We start from the raw sequence: 16,779 nt of genomic DNA, 5'->3' as shown, positions 1-16,779 counted from the left end.
TGTCTCATTTGGTATGAGAGACAGAAACAGCCCACCCCAAACAGAAGAACCAGATGGAAGAATGTACACGGGAGAGCATTAGCCCAGAGGTCAAAGCTTCTATTCCTGGGATGCGGCAGTGACTAATTTGAAAGATTCCTAGCAGAAGAAGGAAAATATCTTTTGGTTTACTGTATAAACAAGAGACATGAGGCACGAGCCATCCTGATAGAAGTATCATCCAGCACATCAGGGTTGTTTTTAACAAATAGCAGGTTTCTTCTTCTCTTCACACAACTATGTTTTCACATCACTGGTTAACCCTCTACCACAAAATACCACTGAGCAGAGAAAAGATGATTTAGAATAGGAGAGAGGGATGCACAGGGGTGGCAAAAGCACACCTTTATTGGAAGAGTGTCATTTAGACTGATCACTTCTAAAGGGCTTCAAAAGCCACTACAAATTGGACACCATGACCCTCCTGAACCAAATCTCTTTCTGCCATCCTTGAAGGGAAAAAGAGCATTCACAATTATCTCAGTCTGGAAAAAAAATTATAAAGGACAGAGAACCTCCTCTGGTCACCCTCTGCTTGTGATATAGATGCTCCTCTAAAATAGCCACCACTGCACACAAGTAGGGGTCGGAAATTGAAGGAGAACCAGTGTTTGGGCACATCCTGTATTGGTAGGAGGTCAGAAAGGACTGGAAAACAATAGAGGAACAGCAGGTCAAGGTAGGTTTGCTCAAAGCACTATTTAAATGTACTTTGGAGGCCTCTGTTATCATTGTACTCTAGAAGCTTCTCAACCTCTCACTCACAATACCACCACAAAAGTAGGGACACATTATCTTGCCCTTACAAATAGAAAACTATGGCACAGTTGATTCCAAAAGGACATATGAGAAGACTGTGACAAAGTCAGTCATCATGACCCTATGGGTCGTGGCCTAGCCAGGCCCATAGAGCTGAAGAAAGGTCATCACAACCTTTTGTACGTACATTGCCTTCATCATCCACAACCTGGATCTGTCCAGAGTCACACAGTTTAACCACCGCTCCAATGGGGACGTCGAATTCCCGTCCAGTTTTGAGGTCCATCCACACATAATCCCCCTGGAACCAAAGAGAGGGCAGTTACACTCAGGTTCAGCATCCCCTGCGATACAACTTGCTGATGTTTTGTACCCAAGTCATTGGTACAATTCAAACGACTCCGTTTGCAAACCAGAAACCATCCCTTTTTCACAGATGCTCAGGAAACCCCCTGCAAGGTAACAGCAGTAGGGCATGCTCCGCACAGCACACACTAGCTCTCCGTTTCATGAGCTCGTGAGTGGTTGCTGGCCACAGACTGCATCCAGCAAGCAGGTTACAGAGCATTGACAACGGCAGAAAAACTGAGCTAGAGGTTTCCCCCTGTTCAATGTACAAGCCTTCAAAGTCACACTTAGGAGATGGGTTTCAGCTCCGGAAAACCTTGTCTAGGGGCTTGCGGCACATTTTTTCCTTGCAGATAACCACTGTCAAATATACATTCCCCCATCTTGGAGACTGGTGAAAAGGGGATGACTAAAGAAGGGTTAAATACATACCAGAGAGGTAGATACGTATACTCCTCCACGAGGTCTCCCAGCGACAGTGATATGTAGGTGGGCTCTTTGCATTTAATTCTTCTCAGTGGATTTTATCTACCGTATGTCTAGTTGCTTCCTGAAGCTGTGCAAAGTTTTAGCATCCATAATCTCAAAGGAAGCGTTTAACTACAATTAGTGTGAAAAGCTGTGCCCTTTTGCGTGCTTCAAGTGTGTCACCTCTTTCATTTGAGACCTCTTTGTTTTTGTTTTGGAAGACACAGCAAGCAGTTGACCCCTATCCACTCACTCCATGTCACTGGTGATCCTACAGACCTCTTGTCAGTCCTGCTGGGCAAGGGACTATCTGCTCATCAGCTCTGTGGATATTAAATTACTTGAATGCAAAAAGGCTATTAAAGAAGCTGTTTTCCTCAAAACAGAAATAACCCCCAAAATAACCCAAAAGTGGGGCCCACACTCTTTGAAACAAGGCAGAATTATTTTCCGCCCCTAATCTCAATGTGAAGAGGTGCTAAAATTGGGAGTCACCTAGTTAAATTATTGTCAGACATGCTGCATCAAGCAAGATAATGTACTTTTTCATGCATCTGAGTTTAATATTGTGAACTTGCAGCCCCACCTAATGCCACAGCCCTGGTGGGCATCTCCACTTGTACCTGTTAAGCACAACGCAAATGCAGTATCTACCTTCTGAAGTCCTGAAAAAGCACTGGGAGAAGAGAAAGTGAAAAATAAGAGGGATCGCTTTGCACGTGCTGAGATATAACCCCTTTCTGAGCATCCACTATTGACCATTTCTATGGACAGAGCATTTATAGATTTGGTTTGACCCAATGGGCTGATGAACAACCTTCAGGTCCGCTCTGGGCAGTGGGAACTGGAGACATCCAGCAATATAAAACGTGGTGAAACGTTCACCATCCAAGTCATTGCTCAGCAGGACTTCTGAGAGAGACCAACCCATGAGTGCCACAGGGATGTAAGGCTACACCCAGGGACCCACACATGGAGAAATACTACACATGAGGAGACCCCAGCTGTTTTACGGTAGACTCCACCCTTGGCAGCTGCTTGCTAGGTTTCACCTAGGATATTAACAAAGTCATCCTGCTTACATGGAGTTGAGGATCCACCCCTTAGTTTGGGTTTTCTTTTCCTCAGAGGCTTGTGCTACAGCACTGTTGTAAGTACCTTTCCCCATCTCATAAAAATATTATATTCAGATCCTTTTCTCATTAGCTGCCTTACCCCCACAGCCCATAACTCAGTTAAAAAGGAAAAAAAACCCACAAACTAATGAATGCAGTAAGTCACGCACAGGTACATTATAAATCCACTCATATTAATATTTATTTCTTAGCTCCTTTGATCCAAGACTCTCTCAGCATTTCAGAGTGTTCAGCACTGTGATCCTCGCTGCATAGCTGGCAAAATTCACGCACAGGGTGGGTAACTCGATCAAGGTGTCAGCAAGAGAGGAGGCAGGTTTCTCAGTCCCTGCTCAGCAGAAAGCCCTTCTGACACCTCATCAGCTGCATAAACATTGCTCTCGATCAAGAAAACAGGAGTTGTGATGCTGTTTTCTTATTCTTTTAAATCTCTAATTCTGAATAGCTGTAAAAGCAGCCTGCTTCACATGTTCTGTTACCACACAGCTGAGATAAAAAGGCAGCCTGCTCTCCCCAAGGTAAATTGATACTGCACTACCACTAAGACAACCCCCGTGCTTTGCCTGCCTAGTGCACAGAGTGCTCGTCCCCTTAAAATGCTCTTTCTAAAGACATTAAAGTGCAGTTCTTAATACTGGTGAAAAAAGCAAGTCTTATGGGATGGGCTAAGCCGGTAAGCTCAGAAAGGTCTAGGGAGTTAAAAAATAACATCACTTATTAAGAGTGACGACCTATTTCCTTCCCTGACTTTAATGAATTTGATATAAAACCCATGGAAGTCAGTTACACTCCTTCCGCTGATGCAATCGCCTTCGGATCAGCCCCAAAAGCAGCAGATATATCGGGGATTTCAGGGCAAATGGGGGCGATTCACGTATTTGCCAGCTCGGGCAGACTGGCTTACCAGTTGCATAACCTGCCTCATGCCTAGACTGATGTAGTTTATTTTCCAAGACACATGACAGAGTACTGGAGAAGTGAGAATACCACCAGTCACTTTACAGTACCAACATGGTGCAATTCCTCCTCCTCAATGCAGCCGCTGGGTGCTAGTGTCCTTCCAAATGCTCTGGGGCAGACCCCCAGGACCTCACAAGCTATGGGCAGTGACAACGAAACAGCGGTGCCAGAGGAGGAAACACCACCACGGGCGCACACGCAGATCAACACAATTCATGAAGAGGATCTTTAGGAGGAGCTTCCAAGTGCAAAGAGCAAGAAGATTGCACCACAGGGGAGCTGCAGTGCTTGGGAGGGAACAAAGACTTCAGGAGGAAGGAGAGAGAAGCTGGCACAAGCAGTATAAGGATCCCATCAAACAGCAAGACCAATTTCAAAGTGGCCTCAAAGCTCCCAGCCATGTTCAGAGCTTGGGACCCCCTATCTTACCGCTAAAATGGTTGTGGGCTTCAGGGCCTGGTTGACATTGCGGAGTAGTGTCCATTTGCCCTGGTCTCTCTCCTGATCTTCCACCACCTCAGCGCATGGCTGCATGAAAACGACTTTCTTCTTCTTCAGCATTTCCAAAATCTCACAGTGGTATTTGTCCCTTTCTCTGCTTTCTATGTGTATTCCACCATGAATGCCAGGAAGCTGTGATCGCTTTGCTTTAGACCTCCAGCATGACCATGCCTGCTGCTTGCAGGACACCCTCTGACCTGATTCACAATATGGCTCTTGGTAAAGATCTTCTCCTAGCAGAAAAATTTCCATGCACCAGCCATGGTCCTCCACTGGCCATCTAGCATGCTTGCTCCATAGAACTGGTGCTGCAGAAGTCTCAAAGCAAACTGAGCAACTTTGCTTCTCTTCACTTAAATTCTTCCAGTCTCTCCAGTAAGGGGTGATACTTGGTCGGAGACATGAAGGACACTGCAACCGCCTGTTCTGGAAAAACGACTGCAGCATTAACTGGAAACCTCTTCATTTCCCCAAGACTTCTCTCCGTTACCTTCCTTTCTCAGTGAACTAACCATCTGCCAGCTTGAGGGACTTTCAGCACAGAACACACTCGGGTACTTATTAATCCACAAATGCAGTCAGTCCCCATGCAACACATGGCATTTAATTAACCTAATACCTTTACATACCAAATTAACCAAAGCGCAGCGGGAACCCAAAACCAGAGACCATCTGCATTTTCTTTAAACTGATCGCCTTGAGTAGATCCATAGCAACTGAATTTTAAATAATTGAGTGGAAGGTGTTCAGAGCAGCACAGCCTCTGTGCCTATAGGTGAGATGGGCACTTAGGCTGTGGATGAAAATGTGCTAAATATGAGGACCACGGAGATAACGAGGTTGCACTGACTGCTCCACAGACCCACTTCTGCAATCCCTCCTTCTATGTAGGGAGGACTGTTCTTGTAAGGACTAATCAGGACTGCTGGCCCAACCATAAGAGCACAAGACATTTTACAGTCCCCCTAGATTTGCTTTTTCCTATCCTGTCTCAGATAGATACACTCAAGATTTCTCATTTTCACCTAGGAAGGGCTTTTCGGCTTATTTAGAGAATTTAGGGCCATGCTACCTGGGTGTCAGTCTCTTCCATGGAAATCGTTTGTACAGACCATCGTTTGTACAGACCAGAGACTAGTTAGTGGTGGGTAGCGGTGCAGCTGCTAAGCTTTCCACGCCATTCTCATTTATCACTATCTTAATGCAAAACTCTACTGATGCCTTGATTCCACGGCGTTTTGGATCCATTTGTCCATGATGCAGAGGGCGCATTCTTGGTGGAAAGTCATCTAGAAGAACAAAGGCTTTATAGGTCCCCTTGATGGGACACAGTCACCGAGGACAACCATACATGATGGGTACATCAAATTCACACCAAGCTACTTCTGCTCATCAGTGAACAGCAGTGACAAGAGTGCGGCAATCCTCACCCAGGGTCAGATAATGGATTAATAACTTGGTAGGCTTAAGCCATATTACAAAACCCTGAAACAATATTTCTTGTAGCTGGGTGGATAATTTAAGGAAGAGGTCGAGTCTCATGGATAAGAAGGCAAGTTAGAAATTAATAAGATGGATGTCTACAGTCCACCAAAGGAGCAAGTAAAAATGTACATGAAATGCCACAGCAATGTAGGGAGAAAGAGACACAGACCAAATATAGCAATCTCATGGGAGATGTCTACCTCCAGCATGACCCGAACACGCAGTGCTGTAAACAACTGCATTTTTGCTCCCCTAGAAAGTACAAGATAGATGTCCAATCAAAGCTAATAATCAATGAGAGGATACATGTGGAAATGAAGGACTAAATAAACGTACGTAAAGGGACCCAGGGGATGGGCTCTTTGGATTTGAGCTGGGTCCTACAGATGCTCTTTGCTCATCAGCACACCTTTCCTCACTGCCATACCACGGTAACTGGAGCAGTGTGGGAGCAGCAGGTCTGAGAAAGAGCAGCCAATGTATTTATCTCACTTTGTATTTACCACGGTCACGGCCCAGCTACACCCTGTACCATATTTCCGAGGCTGCGTACCTCCGTGTGCTGCCAAAGAGTAAACTAAGGAGTAGAAGAGTGGAACGATTTGCCCCGGGTTATCCTTGGAGCAAAGCAGAGATAGAAGCCCAGAGGGCTGAATCCAGCCTCTGCAGTCCTATAACACGAGCGTGCTAATTTTTTTCCCTGCTGCTGGGGCTGCTGAAGGTCTGTAATTCCCCACGTTTCCATTGCCTTTTTTTTTTTTTTTGCATTGCTCCTCTGCTAGCAGATTTTCGGGGGGCTCGTTAGACGGAGTCAGGCGCGTCAGCACTTGGCGTTTGCAGGGCTGTCTGTCTGAATGGCTCGGCCGTGCTGCCTCCTGGAAACGGGAAACCCCATCCCTCTGAAGGGATGACCCGGCTTGGAAACCAGCCTCCCTTCTCTATGCACCAAGGGGCAGAGCAATGGCATTAAGCCTCCTATCAGCATGCTTTTTCTAAGGGAATGTGCTATGCCGTATGTGGGAAACAAATAAACACACTTGGGACAATAAGGGGAGGGACACGGTGGAGGAAAACAAACCTTTAGCTGGCCGGCAGCCCGTCAGCAATGCCATCCGGTGTGGATTACAGCTCCCCGGGGTAACATTAGACTCTTCGCAGCAGAGATAGAAGTATGAGCCCGCAGAGCCATGCTGGACCCTGATCTGATGATTTACTACGCCTCTGCAGCAGCAGGCACAGCTGAGATCAAGGTCCTGCTGCGACACGCTTCGTGCACGCACATAGTAAGGGGCAAATGCTTATCCTAAGGAACTGATGTGACCCAGGCAATAGGTTTATGCTGTTGCAGAGACCTGAGCTCACATTAAGTGCTGCCGTGGTGGTGTGGACCTCACTGCTGGAGAAAAAAGCGAAATGCCACCACCCTCACAGCAGGTGAACCCCCTAATTTAATGAAAGCTTGGGTTTCTTTGCACCAGCCTGTTTTTCAGACCCCAGAAAAATGCACCAGACACCGCCAGGGCTGAGGAGGCGTTCTTGAGCTGGTTGTTTTGCAGCTGTCACTGAAATGCTGAATTATTCAGGGAAATGGGTAAGGTGGGACTCAACCCAGTGCATGTGTCCATCTCTGAGCCAGATATCCACATCTTTGCTTGATGATAATTGTAGGTCCCTTCCTACTGAAATACTTCTATTCAATTCTATTCTATTCTATTCTATTCTATTCTATTCTATTCTATTCTATTCTATTCTATTCTATTCTACATTCAAGGGAAAGAAAGAGGCACTTCTACGGTCACCTCTCCATAAAGCAGTTATTTAAACTAGGGCAGATGATACTGACCTAAAAGGGTGTGTGAAGAGGACAGTTTAGTGGTAGAAATCTAGAGTACAGGCGTCCAAAGCTAGCCAAGGTGGCTCCTACCCCTAGTGTGGGGGGCCCTAAGGGCTGATATTCAGGTAAATTGCTGAAGGATATGGAAAATCACTGATTATCAGAGGCTGTTGGTGGACTCAGGTCAGCAGCGCTCCACCGATTAGTCCCGGCAGCACTAAACTTGCTGTTCCAAAATAGGAAAGATGGTGTCCTGCAGAATGGCTGTCGATGCACCACGTGGGCCAAACGTCATCTGTGGGCCATACCTCTGACAGTTGATGTAAAATGACCTCTTTATGCTGTGGTTTTGTTTGTTTGTTTGTTTGGAAACAGGCACAATCACCTACCCAGGTCTCCGGAGAGCCAGATCCAAGCTGAGCCCTTTACTTCCTTACCGCTCGTCTTCGAAGCAGAAAATCCTTAGAGTATGCAGACACAAGCGCAAACACAGGCACTCCCCCAGCTCCACTTTTCAATGCCATTTGGAGAGCAGGCTAAAACCTAAATGTATTGGTGCAGCACAGCATATTATGCCAATGCAGACTTCCAACAGTTACCTGAATCCTTTGGGCAGTATAATGTCCGTGCTCTACTAAAAACACATATCACCTCTAGATATCACCTATCTGACTCAGTTCAGCTCTCGGTTACATGGGTGTACCCTGCTCAGTTTGATGGAGCTTCTCCTGGATGCCCAGCTGTGACACCCAGGGGAGAATTAGGATTGCTCATCTCTATTCTGTGCACTCATCTTTAGCTGCGCAGTTGCCACCGGCATCGAGAAAAGGTGGGAAAGGAAGAAAAAGCTTGAATTTCTCCTTAACAACAAACCATCATGCAAGAAACACACACGCTGGTAGTCAGTAACACTAATAATTTTCCTGCTTCATAAATAAATAAGATTCTCTTCCCAATTTCTCATAGCACATCAGGCACCAGCTGTCAGACAAGGTAACGTGCTACACACAAAGGCTTTCTGAAGCAAAGGCAGAGATGCAAGAGGAATCGTTAAATAATTCAATAATCAATGCGCCGCTTGCTCATCCTGTAACTTTGATACTGACAGGAAGGAAAAAACCAAGCGTGGCACCCGTCCCAGCATTTTCCCATTTGGCGCTGAGGGGTAGTCAAAGACTCCAGGAGCAATAATGATGGTTTTAATTGGGTTTGCAGAGGGGCAATCCAGTGTGGTGCAACAAGGCTCAGCTCCCAGCAATGTCTGACCTCGTCCCTGGCTTTTGGCAAGGAGCTTGTTGTTGACTGTTTGGGACATCCCGGCTCAAGGAGCGGGTTTTAAGCGTGCAGACAAACACGGAGATAGAAGATTTAATCCGCAACTCCTAGGGCATTACCGCCACGGGCAAAGCGGAGAATCCGGCAATCTGTTGACGTTTCAAGCAGATTAGGCTGGCCCCGGCCGTCACCCACCCAAACACCGTGCCAGAGCCCTTCCTGCCAGGTCTCACACAAAAAGCTGATGGCCACCGCTCGGGATGTGATTGAAAAATCTGCTAAGACGCAGAAGTGGAACAGGAAATGAAGACTGAGCCTTTTAGCCCCATGGTGGGGCCCTGTCCTAAATGCAAACAGAGGAAATCCAAAGGAAGACGACGGAGGAGTCATAAGACATACAAATCTGGGAAAGCAGAGAGGGAAAAAATAAAACCAGGAGGAATCCAGGGGGAGCACTTTAGGATGGAAGCGTATAATTTAATACTGTTAGACCAAGATATACTCCTTCAGGCCCTGGGAGTAGAGAGGTTGCACTGGTATCAGACTGGGAGCCCTCAAATCCTCTCTAAATCTGCCAAAACCAGTCACCCCCGTCCCCCAGACAACTAGGAGTGTGGCTAAGACATCCCTAGTTTGCAGTAGGAGGCACGATGGAAACCACTTGCCCTAAGCCACCCAGAAGCAAAGATTTTGGACATTTTCCTTTAAATGCATATTGCTCTGCATGTTAAACTTCAGGAAGATGGGATTAAGGGAATGCCATCGCCTTCTCTGAGCACAATTTGGGAGGGATGATGGTTCCAGCAGGTCCCTCTGGCCGGACGATACGGCTAAGATGCGTGCTGCCATCCCGTTCTTCGATTTGATCCCACGGTGAACCGATTCAGGGAGCCAACCCAGCAGCAACACTTTCATGTGTTTTTGCAAAGCGTTTTGCTGGCTTACCCCCTGAACTGCCTCATCTGGCAACCAGCAAAGCCCCGGTGAAGGAGCAGGGAGAGCAGCAGGACCGTGCAGCTGGCAGCGCGGCCGGGGAGCGGAGCAGGTATCTGCTGTGGCATCGCCGAGCGATGCTGACGGAGGCTTTATTCCCCGGGGGTGAAGGCAGAGAGCTCTTTGATTTGATTCCTGAAAGAAGAGTCCCAGTTGATGAGCACCAGAGCTATGGAACGATGCAACAGATGGAGGTAATCAGGTATTTCCACCCAACATTTTTCTGCCTCTGAGGCATACAGCCTTTTCATGATCAGAACGACTCACAAAAAGGACACAGTCTGAATTCCAACGTACGGTTACTGATGAAGGGGAAAAATAAATGAAATAAAAAAGGATCATACACAGAAATGTAAATTGGAAGGGAAGTTTTTCATCCTGGCTCAGAAAAGCTGTTCAAAGAAGTGTAAAAGCAAGCACATTAATTCAATTGTTTTACCTGATGCTATTCCTGGGGAAACAAACCAGGATTTTTTCCACCACCTGCAATAAAAATCTCTTTTGCTTTTCATATGCAACCTGTCAAATTCTCTTTCAGAGTTTCAGCTTCATCTTTCATGCTCTGGGAAGATCCTTTTTCTTTTGTTTCTTTACTTCAGAGTCCTCCTTCCCTCCTCCCTGCCTTTTCACAACCTCACTGAGATCCAGCCTGCAATGAGTTCCTGTGTACGAAATAGATGTGGGACTATTGCAACCTGCACAGCTATTCCTGCATGAACAGGAATGTAGACATAGTACTAAGTGCTTAGAACTAGTAAAAATGTATTCTTTTCCTACATAGGAGTAGTCTATACTCCCGTAAATGCAGTTGCCTCAGCAGAAACGTGTCTGCGCTAAGGGTCTGCATTAGCCAGAGTGGCACTGATATGTCTAGACAAGCCCTATCACCTAAAATATCGTGTCTCATCTTTGGAAATATGGAATGAAAGTGGGGTAATGCTGTTTTTCCTTTACTGCCACGTTGGATCTGAGCAGCACTGCCCTTTTTACACACTTACGCACCGAGAGTTGTCTTGGTTGCTGAGGAGGGTGAGGGGGTCTGGGGGAAGGTTAGTTTGCAGCTCAGTCAATAGCATCTTGAGGGAGTTTGTGATATGACTGCTTAAGGGAGAAGTGGACTGCTCCAGGGCTGTGTTTGAAAAGCCAGCTCCAGAGAGGAATGAATGGCAGGAGAAAGCATAACGGAAACCCAAAAATTCATGCCGGCAATGCTTGTAATGCAAAACATCTTGATACTGGTTTTTGTTCTTTTGTTGCCAGCAATGAGGATGTAGAGATGCTGCAATACAAGTAGCGTCCTTCCAAAAGGAGAAAAGATACGCCCAGACATCAAAACAATCTTGAAAACGTGAAGCACCTGGACATTTTTATCATTCAGAAACAGATAATAAAAAGAATCCTACTCGTATTTATTAAAACCCAGCAAAATCATCCATATTTCATTGCTTGCTTCATGGGTTTGGTCAATTACCAACCTGCTCTGGCTTTCCAGTTCAAGGGTTGGCTCCATGCAAGACCATCCTTGAACTGGAAAGCCAGAGCAGGTTGGTAATTGCAACCACTTGCCTGCATCATTCAAGCCCCTTTTCCTACCGTGTTTGGAAAACTTCCCAAATTGCTGGTGGTGGGTCCCTCGGCGGGAGGAGGTGAACCAGCCGAAGAGCTGCGCCGTGGGCTCCCGGCAGCACCATAGCAGCCCCATCTGCTGTAACTCTCTGGAACTACCAAGTGCATCAGGAGGTTTGTTTCTGATGATTTCTCCGTGGGTTTTAATGCAACTTTCATGCTAATAGTACCTGAAGCAGAATGAGGAATGACAGAGTGTGCATTTTAATCCCAAATTTCACACCATCACAGCGGGGCTGTGGAAGGTGTGAAATTCCAGAAGGCTGTGGAAGAAGCCCAGAGGCCAACCACGTTCATTAAGGGTCTGAAGGAACCAGTCAGCAAGTTCAGCTAGACAAACCCTAACCTAGAAGTTCCAAAAAGAGAAAGAGTGGAGTGTTTAGGTTGGCACAAGATGACAGAGATAGGGACAATCATCACTATTCAAATCACAGTTGTAGTTGGCAGACCCAAGACGGTTGCCTTGTTGGAACAGCACAGGTACAGATGTGCACTGTGGATGCCTTCAAACTGTGAGCTCGGGACGGTTTTTACAGCTAATGGTTTATAGCTCGTTGGGCACATACCAGAGAGACTTGGCTTTCAGAGCGCGATCAGAAGCCAGACCCTGAACATCCGTCCTTTTTTGCAAACACAAACCCAGAAATCTGCTTCAAAATCCAAGTCTCGCCAAATAATCACCAGCCAATTAAAAACAAAGCAGTAGCCACAGCTTGAAAAAGCAAGTTGGACCTATTTCTTGCGTGACATTATCAAGGAATGGTAGCTGCTAAGATTGCCAGTGAGATTACACTTTCATATGGTCGTGCTGAGCTCTGGTAGCTAGAAGAATAAAACCATAAAAGAAATAAGCTCTGGAGGCTTTTAGGACAGCAACTAATTCCTGTATTCTTGGGACTTCTTGTTTTCCTCATGGGTATTTTATTACCTGGACAGTCCATTCTGCATATGCCACCCAGTCTGCGTAGGGGGATGCGGCCTCCAAAGCAGTTTTGTCTCACATTTTATCTGCTTTACGATAAAAAGGGTTACATTACCAATGGATTTTGTTAAATGTTACTCCTGGAACCAAACTTTGGGTTTTGTTGTGGGTTTGCAAGGTGCCTCACACGGCAGAGATCCTGGTCCAGCAACAGGCAGCTGGTTGGTGCTCACACGAAAACCTAAATTATGTAAAGGGAAATGAATTCATGTGAAGAACGCTCATCAACTTTATACTGGTTTTGAGGAATTCAATAATTGCCATATAGCCTTGATTTTGAGACTCCGAGGGTATTATCACATAGATATATTAATTATGCTTATGTTTCTGTAAGGAATGGGCTGACAGAGTATCAGCACGGAAATATGGTTAATGCCTCCACTGCATTTTGCTGGATGCAAATGCTGTTTATCTTCAAGCATCTACTTAATGGGAAAGGGCTGCCTGTCTGCCTTGCACCGAATCTAGCAATTTTATAGGGTTAAGGGGCAGTAAAAGGCCTTTACAATGTGATTTGCAGATCATGAAAATGCAGTGTGTGACCTTAGGAGTCATTTGCCAGCAATGGCGCTGGCAATAAAACGTCTGGCTGGCTGGTAGGAGATGCACATAAATTGCTCATTTTGCATTCACAATGGCTGCACGAAAGGTTTCTGAGCTGTGGTGTGCAAATCACTGGCAAGGCTCTGTCCCAGATAGGCATTTTCCCCAATCTTTAAAAAAAAGCAGCATTTGGCTCTTTCTTCTTCCGCATGGAAAATAAGCCAACCTCTTTTTCTCCTGGGTTCTGCTGAAGTGAGTCTGGGGAAAGGATGGAGGACATCTCCTTCTTGGTAAAAGAGCGTGGGGGGGAGCAATGCGATGAGGATGTGAGTGGAATTGCCTCATTGACATGACAATGTGTGTGCAAGGTTAAGGCCCATCAAAGGACCATCTAGTGTAGCATCCTATCTTCACCATGTGGATGCCTAGGGCAGAATGGACAAGCCTGTAGAGATACTTCTTTAAAATAGCCTTCCAGTCCAAAAGTAAGAGGACGCCAACCGAAGTCATCAAGGACTAGGTTCAGCAAAAAGCAATGGAGGTGAATAGGAAACCTGGAGAAGTAAGGAAGCTGGACAAGCTCTTGGAAGGGAGCTGCATTAGGGACTGTTAATCGAATACATCACATCAGGCTTGGGAGATCCCCAAACTGAAAGTTCATAGGTGGAGGCCAGGAAATTAGCCGAAGGATAGGAACATGTTGTGAGGCACTTACACTGCATGCTTACTGGATAAGCGTCTGGATACAGAATACCAAATGGGACAGTCCTGGGTCTGAACAAATACGGTCATTTTATATATGTTCCCAACTTCAGCATGCTGTAGCTCTGTTCAGAATTTTATAATAATTTCTGTTCAGGAACAGAAGTCCACATAATTTATAGCTGGTGAAGTTTTCCCCTTTCACAAAATTGCCTAACGGAGGATGAAATCCTTGTAAACTTTTAAGATTGACCAGTGCAAGAAAGCAGCTGCATTCCTCGGCCAATGCCACCTCCCTTTTGCAGATAGCAGCAAGGGTGATTTGGGAAGGAGAGGAGGGCTGATCCACCTTATCACCTTCTCATTTTTGCAAAACTCACATCCCCATAGATGTGGACAGGGAAAAGGCAATTCCCTTACATTGCAACGGTCTAATGCACAACCCCTGCGTGAGCCGGTCAAGGCTGCTGACCACTAGACCGTCTGTACATATACCCAGCAGTGACAAAATGGAAATGCAAAAGCATCCGCATCCAAATTCCCAAGTCCCAGTTCACGCTTATTCATCTAATTTCCCCACTGTTGAAAGCCCCAGTAGAAGTATCTAAAGTGCCAGCTGGCTTACCAGCGTCTCGGGCTGTCTCACTCACAGTATTGAATTTTCTCTGCTCTTAAACTGACTTTTTTTTTTTTTTTTCAGAACAGGCTTCTCGTGTGTATTCTAGCAAACATCCAAATCCTCCCTCTGTTTTCGTCACATTTATAAAACAACTAAAAATAGATTTACTCCTCCAAAATTCTTACTGGAAATCTTCCTTAAGGAATGCCATTTCACCAAAACCTAAAACGCAACCAGAAAATCACATAAACAAATATTTTCATGAAAACATTTGAGTAGGGCTAACGACTGACATGGAGCATATCGTTTTGACATTTTCATTGGAATTCTGTCTTCAAAGTCAGCTTTTAATTCCAATAAAATTATTTTATTTATTGACCGGGCAATGACATCTCAGCAGATATTCTCTGCACTCCCAGCTCAGCTTTCTCCTGAGAAAGAAATGCCATTTTTCAATTTGTGCTATTGAAAAAGTCTGTTATTGCTTTCCTTCCCCTGGGCCCCAGGAGCTGCGCACACCTTCTTGAACCTGACTGCAGAAAGCCAGAGCTAAGTTGGTTTTTTCTAGGAAAACAGCTGTCAAACTGTGTTAGCAAATGGTGCTGTGGCTTGAAAAAGGAATTAATTTTACACCATAAGGGCCAAATCTTTCACTAGTGTACATCAGGGTCATTCCACAGATGTGCCTGTGACCCCAAATCCATGAAATGTTGAGGGTTTCCCTTTTAATTCCTTGCTGTTGAATGTTTTCCAGTTTTGCAAGAGGAATTTGATGAAGAGGAAGGTCGCCTCAAACAGGGAGAGCCATCTGCCTGCTTGCACATCCATTCTCACAAGGAGCAGATTAAAAGCATGGTCCAACACTACACTAAGGACGTCATATCATAAACATTTTTTTACAGCAGCCATGTTGGCTTAAATGTCCACTCTTTACCCAAATCCCTCCAACTGCCACTCCCTATATCCCATCTGAGAACTGAGTAAAAATAACAGCAATAAGTAAGAAATAATAAATTACGTTCATAGTTTTTTAAAGTACTTATAAGCCATGATTTTGGTGAAATTATGGACACCGTGATCCAGGAAACAGCTGTATCACACATCTGGGAGGGAGAGAAGGGGAGACAGAGGGAGGCGGGTGTGTGAGGGTGGGGATGGGATGGGAGATGCTTTTCTCTGCTGTGTTGCACGGCTTGGATGAAAATGCTCAATGGCTGGAGCAAGGACCAAGGGAAATCAACCCTTCTGCTGGGTAAGATACAGGGTGGGATGGGGGGTGGGTGAGAATGAAGGATTTCTGATCTCTCTCCCCGAACCTTACTCTTACAAAGGGGTTGCTAGAAGGGCCAGCAGGCCCCAGCTCCACCAGCTGGTGCACAATGGCCATGTGAGGTTCAACATTCATTACAGGCTTTTTCTTTTCAGAAAGCGTATACAAACAGCAAGACTTCGTCACAGTCAGGTTATAGAATCATAGAATCATTTAGGTTGGAAAAGACCCTTAAGATCATCGAGTCCAACTCTTAACCTAACACTGACGAGTCCACCACTAAACCATGTCCCTCAGCACCACATCTACAGGTCTTCTAAATACCTCCAGGGATGGCGACTCAACCACTTCCCTGGGCAGCCTGTTCCAATGCCTGACAAGTTGGAGCGGGTCCAGAGGAGGCCATGGAGATGCTCCGAGGGCTGGAGCACCTCTGCTATGAGGGCAGGCTGAGAGCAGTGGGGTCATTCAGCCTCGAAAAGAGAAGGCTCCAAGGAGACCTTATTGCGGCCTTTCAGTACTTTAGGGGGATCCACAGGAAAGGTGGGTATCAAATTTTTAGCAGGGCCTGTTGCAATAGGATGAGGGGCAAAGCTTTAAACTAAAAGAGGAAAGATTTAGACTAGATGTAAAGAAGAAATTTTTTACACTGAGGGTGGTGAGACCAGGTTGCCCAGAGAGGTGGGAGATGCCCCATCCCTGGAAACATCCCGGGTCCCGTTGGACGGGGCTCTGAGCAAGCTGGTCTAGCTGAAGATGTCCCTGCTTGTTGCAGTGGGGTTGGACTAAATGGCCTTTAATAGTCCTTTCCAACCCAAACCGTTCTGTGATTCTATGATTTTATAACCCTTTTAGTGAAGAAATTTTTCCTAATATCCAGTCTAAACCTCCTCTGGTGCAACCTGAGGCCATGATGAGTACGCATTTAAGAGAAAGAGGCAGTTTGAGGGGCTGAATTTATCTCTTCTTGCTCCAGACTTCAGGTCTCAGCAAGTTAAATCTCACCTTTAAGGGCTCTGACAGACAGAAGATGAGATGATATGTGAACTGCTGTGCAAGAGTTGTCCCCAAGGACGTAGATTTTCCCTGGGGAAACCTAAGGTTCCAAGATTAATTCAAGGTAAATTTTGCTATTGAGTCCTTTGAAGTTTCCTGTGCCCTCACATGAATGACCCACCAGCTGGGTATTTTGCTCCTGCCCCTTAAAAAAGCAAAACTAAACTCACCCACACATACAAC

At 45.8% G+C, this 16,779-nt stretch overlaps 1 protein-coding gene across 2 annotated transcripts in view; it reads right to left on the bottom strand.

Moving 5' to 3' along the window:
- Positions 1 to 16,779, bottom strand: part of MYO7A (myosin VIIA) — a 108,895-nt gene that overhangs the window by 66,130 nt on the left and 25,986 nt on the right. For both annotated transcript variants that reach the window (XM_074572327.1, XM_074572328.1), the window contains exon 3: positions 986 to 1,099. In XM_074572327.1, the coding sequence (XP_074428428.1) occupies positions 986 to 1,099 (114 nt within the window). The remainder of the gene's footprint in view (positions 1 to 985; positions 1,100 to 16,779) is intronic.

This window comes from Larus michahellis, chromosome 1 (genome assembly GCF_964199755.1).
Source record: "Larus michahellis chromosome 1, bLarMic1.1, whole genome shotgun sequence".
NCBI classification, from domain to species: domain Eukaryota; kingdom Metazoa; phylum Chordata; class Aves; order Charadriiformes; family Laridae; genus Larus; species Larus michahellis.
Note: the sequence above shows the minus strand (reverse complement) of the source record. Positions and strands in the feature narration are given on the sequence as shown.